A 9,114-nucleotide genomic window follows, 5' to 3' on the forward strand; every position below is an offset into this window, starting at 1 on the left:
GCGTTAAGGAGACCTATCAATACTTGTGATTCATTATCAAAGCATCAAAAAAGCTAATTGAGTACAGCCAGTAGAAGAAGCTGGGCTTATAAAATTGACATAGGTTATGTTTATAACATTGTTCTATATTTCGCTTCAGATGTTTGTTCGTAGTAGCAGAAAACAACAAGTTTTCAGTTTGTACCCAAAAATAATAAAGAACTTCCCGAATATTTCCCGCATTCCACATTTAATATTAATTATTATTAATATTAAATGTGGCAGAATTTGGCAGATTTGGGAATATTCGGGAAGTTCTATAACTTACCATGTTCTGCAGCAATGAAACAGAATAAAAATTAAATTTGTTCTCAATATCAATGTGACATTGACATTGGCAAGAGGTCTCTTATCAAAACGTTCCTTTGCAACTTTCATTATCTCTCATTTAAATATTGTCTAAATATTTTTGTCACATTCTGTCATTGACTTACAAATAAATTCTGTTTTATTTTTTGCTTTATGTCATTGCGGTTTCATTGATTATTAGGTATTTTATAGCTTTAATATTTTTTTGTGTGTAATAGTACAAATAACCATTACTTCAGGTAGGTAAACATTCAATCATGTTTAAAATGAAACGTGCTTACAAAAACGTTATCTAATCTATGGTCGAACTGAATCAATTGCGTTGTTCTTGCATCTATTCTAAAATACAATGTTTAACCATTTTTTAAATCCCGACCTCTAAAAATATACAAAAATATATTGATAACCAGCCATAAACTAAAACGCAAAATTATACTAGCAAAGTCCACGAACGGCTCTTCGTCGTTATTGGGGCAGTTTTCGCCATCCTTCTTTTGCGAAATCGTAATCCCGTTTAAACAAAAGTATCGATAATCAGTTACTTTGTATTTACCACAGTAGTATGATTAGGATATGTAGAAAATGGCGAACATTTTCATTAATATCCTTTCAAAAATAATAATTTTCGGGATTTATAAATTCCCATAGCTGCAACATTGTAACAGGATAGTGTTAACACCGTAGCCCGGGACTGGACCGGTGCGGGTTCCCGTGAAATCGATTTCGCATGCTTGGTAACGATCCCGGCTTCCCGAAGAATGATGACTTCATGGATTATACTATGGCACCTAGGCGAGTTATTGTGAACTTCTCTTTGCATGATAAAAAATTATGAAAAAAATAATACTGATATGATTAAGTAAAGTAACTCTAGTGGCTTCGAGAAAATATTTCTAAACAATTGTATCTAAATGACCAAACGCGGAACTTACATGTTTTTTTAACCATGTCGTAAAAGCTTAGATTATGATATTACTTTTATCAACTGGAGTCTGTTATTTTAACATTAAGATCTAATTGATCGAAAAATATGTTATGATGGAAAATATGTTACGGAAAATACTCAAAAAGAATCCAACATATCTTTATTTCATTGGAAGGCAAATTACACTTGAAATCGTCACACCCTAATTAAACACTACTACTCATTCGTAAGGCAGATTTCCGTGAGAGGAATAAGTAAAAACCTCTAGGTGTTGGTCTTTGTGTTTACAATCTCTATTTAGACTTTTAGATAGAGTTCAGAGAGAGGGCAGAAACAATTTGAGATAAATGTAGCACTCCCAAGAAATTTTGTCACATTTTGTTACAAAAACTTCATAAATAGTACAGTTAAAAACCACTAATGAATAAGACGTAATTCGTGGCTGTATGGCTGTAATAAAACAGCCACCTGCCACATTAATTCCGTTAAGGATCGTACTCATGATAACAAACAACCTGATAGCAAAAACAATATTATAAATTAGCAAAAAATAAATTGCTCCCAATACAAATTGTACTCGGTCGATTTATGGTTTTCGTAAAGGAAATTGGGGACCAATTAGTGTTTTCGCGAAATACAATTATGTTTTTGCTAACGTTTGCAAATTTGGTCTACCACTAGTTACACGCTGTATAGAAGCAAGTTGAAATTAAAAACGTATTATTTGGCCAAGAGCACAAGTGAGACTCGAGATATCGCAATTGGGACGTTTTCTGTTGATAAACTCACTGAACACCGTACGTCGCCGTACTAAGCACTGATTGTTGTCGCAGTGACGACATTGACCTGCGTGCGCCCGCGCCGCCGCCGCTGCCGGCCAGTGGCCACAACGAGCCACTTCCGTTGCACTCTCACGAGTCACTATTCATTACATAGGTGCGGAGTGCCGAATAAATGGAATGTCAAATTGTATGTACATTGGAAGTTGCACCTCTCGTAGTGTTCACAGTTGTTTGTAACATCGAATAGTAAAGAACGGTTGTCTCTGTTCGAAATTAAAACTTTCTAAGCAAATCGCCGACTTATAGAATAATATTCTTGTTTTAGTGTGGCAGAATGGCTTGCGCGACAGCGACGTAAAAGCGGTAGATATTGCTATTCTCTATGCGGAAATAGCAGTACCTCGCGCTATATGTCGCTCTCGCGCAAGTCGCGCCTTGTCGTGCTAGCCTTACAGGTCACACTAACACCACGTTAAACTCAAAACGTAATGAAAATATTCTCTTTGCAGTAATATACTTAACGTGTGTACCAAAATTAATTTCTATGGAACATGTAGTAGGCAGATCTCGTATATAAAACAAAAAAAATAACTCAAATTTTATCTCCCGACAACAAAAGGCATCATAAACAAAAGGTAATAAGTATCGGAATTTAGCTTTTTCCGTACTTTCGAAAATGCATTACTTAAACAAGCAAAAAGCAGTAGAAAGGCTATTTTATCACAACTATAAATAAAATAAAAAGGGAACAACATAACAAAGAAGCAGTTAGCAGCGCCCGTTGATGTCTTTGCAAAGGCGGTCGCCGCTAGCGCGTGACGGTGAAAAATTAAATCTAAACACCTTCGTGTGATAATGTGCACTGGTCACTTTTATTTGTTGAAGCTTTTAATAAAATTCTAATGATAAAATAGTGAATTTTATTAAGATTTTAATAAAAGTCACTAGAGGAATGTACATTTAAGATTAATGCGTCGAAGACGTACAATAAGGTCTTTAAAATATTTTAAAACTTTAGAATCATCCCTCATTTCGCCCAATCGTTCGAATTATCATACCTATAGTTACGACATGTGGTAGAAAATAACATTAGCGTTTGAATGAGACGGAGAAAAATTAACGAACTGCCAAAATGAAGGTAGGTGACACCAAAATTCTTATTAGAAAGTTGGTCGAGGCCCAGGAACTTTGATCGGTGCCGCGAAAAGTTCGTTACCACTTTCTTTCGCATTCCGGTTAAATAACTGGCTGTTTGGTTTCGGTTTTTGGTGTTTTCGAATGCCGGACGGAGACGACTGACCTGATAAGTGCCTGGTGTCGGTCTGCGCGGCTGCCGCTGCTACCAGCGCGAGCAGCCAGAACGCCTGCCCGGCGCTCCGCATCTTCACACTTGCAACCACATCAACACGAAAATCACTCACAAAAAATCTGATTTCAAAAAACAAACACACACTGAACTGAAACTTTGTTTTTTTTTAATGCGAAATGAGAACGCGCTCGAAAGTTGATTGGAAAGTTTTGGTGACGTGTCGTCGCGACTCGTCCTATCACGGACAAACGAACAGGCTGCGCGCGCGAGAGCGACTGACGCCGGCCGGCGAGCGACAGGTGGGGTGGCGAGCGCTTGCAATTCAATCTACTTCAAGCCTCTCGATTATTTTAATTTCATTACAACAAAATATACTTCATAATTAACTATAAATATAACTATAAAGTTGTATTGTATTACCACCACGTATAACTTCTATTCTACACATCTTTTAAAGTATGATTACTATGAAAGTCTAGAAAAATGTCGTGACGTGTTATTATCACAGGTTCTATCATTCAGTTTCGCCAAGAGTGTCTGTTTATAAATACTATGGCACAGTAAAATTCATATTTCATAGAGAACTTTTCTTACTATACATTCAGTCAATGACATTTGTAAATCGTAAATTACCAAAGAAAAGTTAACACTATTAAACACACAAATTGCAACGGAAATAAAATACAACTTAACCTAACCAGTCTTACAGACTAGCTCCAGGCTAATGTAAACTCAAAAGTTATTTGCAAATGGAAAACTCCGATTTTCGTACTTATAAAAATATGAAATTTGATATTATTTATTTAATGAGCGTTGACTATAGATCCATCAGCTTAAAAAGGTAATAAATAATTTATAAAACTCGAAACACAATATACTGAAACTAAACTATTAATTATAAAAACTTTAAATACCTACCTGCCCGTTTATGCTAGCAAATATGACATCCATAAATACGATTTTCATTTTGTTCTTAGACAGTGCCACAACGTATACCAGTGACCAAAAAGCGTTTATATATGTTGACTATAATAGATTTTATTTTATAACTCAGGTACGCACCCTTCACTGTTAATTTATATTATTTACAATGAAAAGCATACGTAGATAATATATGTTTCAGTCAAGAATGGCCGAAAATTTTCATGTTATACATTTTTTATGCATATTTACAATGTCTGTGGGAATCAAAATATGTATAATAAAAATATTTTAAATCATATTTTGATTTCTCTAGAAATTGGGAACTTTTTCGTTCTGGCAACACGAATCACACAGGTGGTCGGTAACTGCAGGTAGCTAGACAAGCAAACACTATTGTTTATCTCGCTCTCTCCTTGTGCACGTTCGACGAGTAAGTGCGAGATAGAAAACTGTAGGCTTTTTACTCGTTTTCTAAATGCGCAAAAGTTGTGGACAAGTGGTGTTTTGGACAAAAACTCAAATTCGAAGTATTATTGTGAAGGTCAGGGATATGCAATATTGTAACACTGTGCTACCACTATCATCACATCAGTCACCCATTAGGTTGCACGAAGAAATCCCCCATAATAATAATAATAATTTATTTATTTGCTTTTATATGCGTTTATTTGCTTGCAACATGACATGCCAGAAGATGTTCCAAGATACTGCCAGTACAAACATGTTTTGCATATCGTCGGGGATAGTGCAATTACGTTACGCGTAACTAGCATTTGATTACGAGTATCCATTTCGATAATTTATTGGCCGAATCAAATCCGCGTAAATATCGTTAAAAATTCGCGAGCAAATTAGCGTGATTTTAAGGAATCTATTGTTATCAGTCTATAGACAACGGAAATTAATGGTTACTGTGCAAAAATGAAAGTCGTAGGTCGTAGCCATTGAAGTTACAAAGTAGTAACGTTAAATTCCTCTCCAGTAAATTTGATTTGGTGCAGATACGCGCTTTTTACCAATACTAGATACGCGGATATGCGTTATCCCCGACGATATAATATATTAAATAGCGTGCAAATGTCTAGCTACTGTTATTGTATAATGTAATGTCAATTAGACTACCACAAAAATAAAAATGTCACAAACCTATTTCAAGTAGCAAATTAATTTTTAACCGAATTAAAAAAAAGGAGGAGGTTCTCAATTGGGCTATATTTTTTATTAATTTTTTTGTATGTATTTGTAACTTGTGAACCGCTTTTGATGATTCGTTTTTCGTTGGAAAGAAGGTACCTCAGCATTAGTCCCATTTAAATTTGAAGAAGATATTCCACATCTAAGGATTGCAAATTAGAGGACGAATCCGATTTCGCGCACTAGCCGGTATCAAACCGATTTGAGATAAAACTTGGCAAATGGATGTAATTTCACGAATTTTTGAGGTCTTTTTTTTATAAAAAAGTTATTGCTATTATGTCAAGAACGATAATCATCAAGATAAAATCTTACATTTTATTTCCTGTCAAATATTTCGTTAAGGTCATAAAAATTATTTTTGTTTAATCATTTGTTATGGTTTCGTTTTAAATAAACTTAAGTGTAATAGTTTAATCACAAGTTGTATTTTATTGTACATATAATAATAATTATAACGCACACGCTCATTGCCCCGCACTAGGGAAATCACACATCGCGGTGCCATGGACACACACATAAGTAGACAACCACAAATTACACTCAAACTCGCGAGATAAATAAATGTAGGCCATACAAATATTTGTCCCAGTGCGGGAATCGAACCCGGGACTTCTGTGTGGCCGACCAGCATGGTAACCGTTCGGTCACGAAGGCAGTTCGTATATTTATTGTACATATATGTCAACCCACACTTTTAAACAACTTTTACTATATTTAGGAAGTTAAAGTTCCTGGTTACGATAAAGACTACTCCCATATATTCCACCGGGCGTCGTTGAAGGGTAACCAGAGATGGTCAGTAGGCAAGTAACTTTTATTTTATATTGTTATTGTTATGTCAACTGGAACTGCATGGGTATTTTAAAGCAATTTTGGTAATCAATAGCGTTATAACAATTGAACTAGGGAATTCCCTGTGAGTATCAAAATAACGAAATTATCTTCGGCACTACTCGGAAACCAGGAAAACAAATAACAGGAAATTTTCGTTGGGTAAACTAGCCATACAAGGAATTGAACCCCTGCGCATCTACCGCCCAGCGGAACCGCTACTCTGCAAGGATATCATTATATTGTGTCACTGCATCATGGCAATCACCAGAGAACCTGTTAAGCGGGCGATTATGGTATCTTGGGCACACAAAAAGCACAGTGTACCTTGTTTCTCCGTAACCAGACAGATTAGATAAATGATAAACTTCTTAAATGCCATTATGGCTTAAAAATACCAAACTCGTTTAAACCAATGATTTTCCTTCCTTGCTTTTTGCGCAACGATAATTACGATACAAAAGGTTTATCGTAAATTTATCCTGTTTGTAGAGTTTAAGACATTTGTAATTTTTAACAAGCTTTGTACATGAAAGTATCTATAGGTATTCATAAATTCATATTACAAAATTAAACACCCTTCAAATCCTAAGTAGCGCAGACAATCGCCGGGAGTGGCTGTACAATAACTCCAAGATATGGCCAGCTCCGTTACCGTGCTTTTGGAAATGTGTTTAAAGTAAAGTATTATGAAATATAAAGGCAGTGAAGCAACAACTCGCTAGGGACATTAGTAAATATTCCCCGAATAACAAAAACATTCGTCGAGTGACACGCTCATTTAAAACAAGGTAATTATTTAACAGCCAACCATAATCATTAGTTGCACCGACATAAGTGACTTCAAGAAAAACCCAGTAAATGGGAAGTAGGCACGAATGGAAAGATCGTTAATTGTTAATTAATTTTTATTGTTTAGGTAATGTCGTCGCGGGCGCAGCCTGGCACTGACGGGTACGAGGAAAAACCCTTGCGGCTAAAACTTGTTGCTACTTTTTTGTTTAATAGAACTCAGAAGTTTACTTTATTTTTAGCTGCTTTATCTCAAAATGTGTTTTTTAGTTCCCATTGTTAAGGGGGACTTGTCCGGTCTGTGAATCGGTATGATATAGCAATTTTACGAGTTGAAGGCCTTGTGCACAAAATTGCACACAAACTTACCATAGAAAATTCCTGCCCCGTAAATTTAATTAAAATCGATATCTTCGAATATTGTTTGCAGATGCATGATAAAAATCAAAGCAATATAGTCAACAAATTTTAATGGAATAATTAAATGTATCGTGTGCATTTTGTAGGCAATCGATTATATAATAAGGTTGTTGTAAAAAAGTGGTGGTTTTCACAAATCCTGAATCTACACGGAAATCATAAATGCTAGTGAGATTTAATAAAATCTACATTATAATATACATAGGTACAATATACAAAATAAGTTCCACCACGTTTTTATACGTAAAATACAATGTATAACCGACTTTTTATCACGTTCATGAATATACAGATGCGCACGAAGCTTAGTATTAATTACATTATTGATTATTTATTCTGGTAAAATCATAAAGTACCTACGACCTAGAAGTGTAACGTACCACTGGGGTTAATACTAAATTGAATTGTTATATAGTATGATTTTTGTTAATTACTTTATAATAATTCGGAGAATGTTTTCATCATATCAATCTTTTAAATGCTCACCAACTTAAAGTAAAAAGTAAAAGTTCAAACAAAAAAAAAAAACAAACAACTCATCGCAAAAAGAAACGTCGATCTCATTTGGATTTCCCTTCAGTGTTCTACATTGTTCTTGTGAAGTACATGCGATTGTGATTTGTTTGTTTTTCTAATCCGTAATGCCGCTTCTGCCGTGACCACCCTTGTGCGGGAACGCGGGAACGAAAGATTGGCTATTTTCTTTTGGGTTAGAAGAATTATTATTATAATTATAATACAGGCAAACAAACCAGTGCAATTAAAAAAAAAACCTGTCTTAACATATCTATCAAGAGTTTATTTGTAACTATTTAGTCTTCTACTATGTAATCTCACTAGATGTTTTTTTTTCATTACCAATTCTCTGCAAGTTCGTTCTTCAGAAACTTCAAGTTCGCAATTTTAAAAAGTGACGTGTAGCGCCTAACAAAAATATTGAATTTTTTTGATATTTTAAATTGAAAAATAGAGGATCCGCGCCGAAAAGTTCGATCGCGTCCAAAGTGTGTTACGTTTCGTTATACATGATTATACACTTGACGATTTATTGTCAATTGTAAATCTTACTTGATAGAAGATAAAGAAAGTGAAACACGTTAGGGGATTAATATGGAAAAAACAAAATCAATTCGCCATTATATTATGTATATTCAATTCTAGTAAAAATTTCAATAAATAGAAAGTGAAAAATCCTCTTAAATTTAAAGGATATAACACTGTTCCTGTGTTACCAAACACAGGAACAGTGGTTTGTAGAAAGTCGGGTCAGAGTCACGCATCGTCCGCATTGTTCATGTCAAAGAATCTAATGATATCGTCCGAATTTATGTGGGATTTGAATACCTTCCGAATTCTTTCGGCTATTCGCCCGATTCGGTGCGGATAATTTTAATATGATTTCATTCAACGAATTCTATAATTACTACTACATTAATTATGGTCGGTCCTTTACATATTACCACCAAAAGAAAAAATCACAAGACTTGGCTATATGCTTCTATCCGTTAATATAATACTGCCGCCGAAATTTGAAAGGACACAAGTAACATTTTTTTTAATTTATTTACAAAAGGTCGGTCTGACAC

General features: G+C 34.8%; 1 protein-coding gene across 4 annotated transcripts in view; it reads right to left on the reverse strand.

Moving 5' to 3' along the window:
* LOC113236185 (low-density lipoprotein receptor-related protein 2) overlaps positions 1-3,619 on the reverse strand; it is a 234,914-nt gene extending 231,295 nt beyond the window's left edge. For all 4 annotated transcript variants that reach the window (XM_026472197.1, XM_026472198.1, XM_026472196.1 and 1 more), the window contains exon 1: positions 3,356-3,619. In XM_026472197.1, the coding sequence (XP_026327982.1) occupies positions 3,356-3,437 (82 nt within the window). In that variant the 5' untranslated portion in view covers positions 3,438-3,619. The remainder of the gene's footprint in view (positions 1-3,355) is intronic.
* Positions 3,620-9,114: the final 5,495 nt, after the last annotated feature.

This window comes from Hyposmocoma kahamanoa, unplaced genomic scaffold, assembly GCF_003589595.1.
Source record: "Hyposmocoma kahamanoa isolate Upper Pololo Valley unplaced genomic scaffold, ASM358959v1 89, whole genome shotgun sequence".
In the NCBI taxonomy this organism is placed as follows: domain Eukaryota; kingdom Metazoa; phylum Arthropoda; class Insecta; order Lepidoptera; family Cosmopterigidae; genus Hyposmocoma; species Hyposmocoma kahamanoa.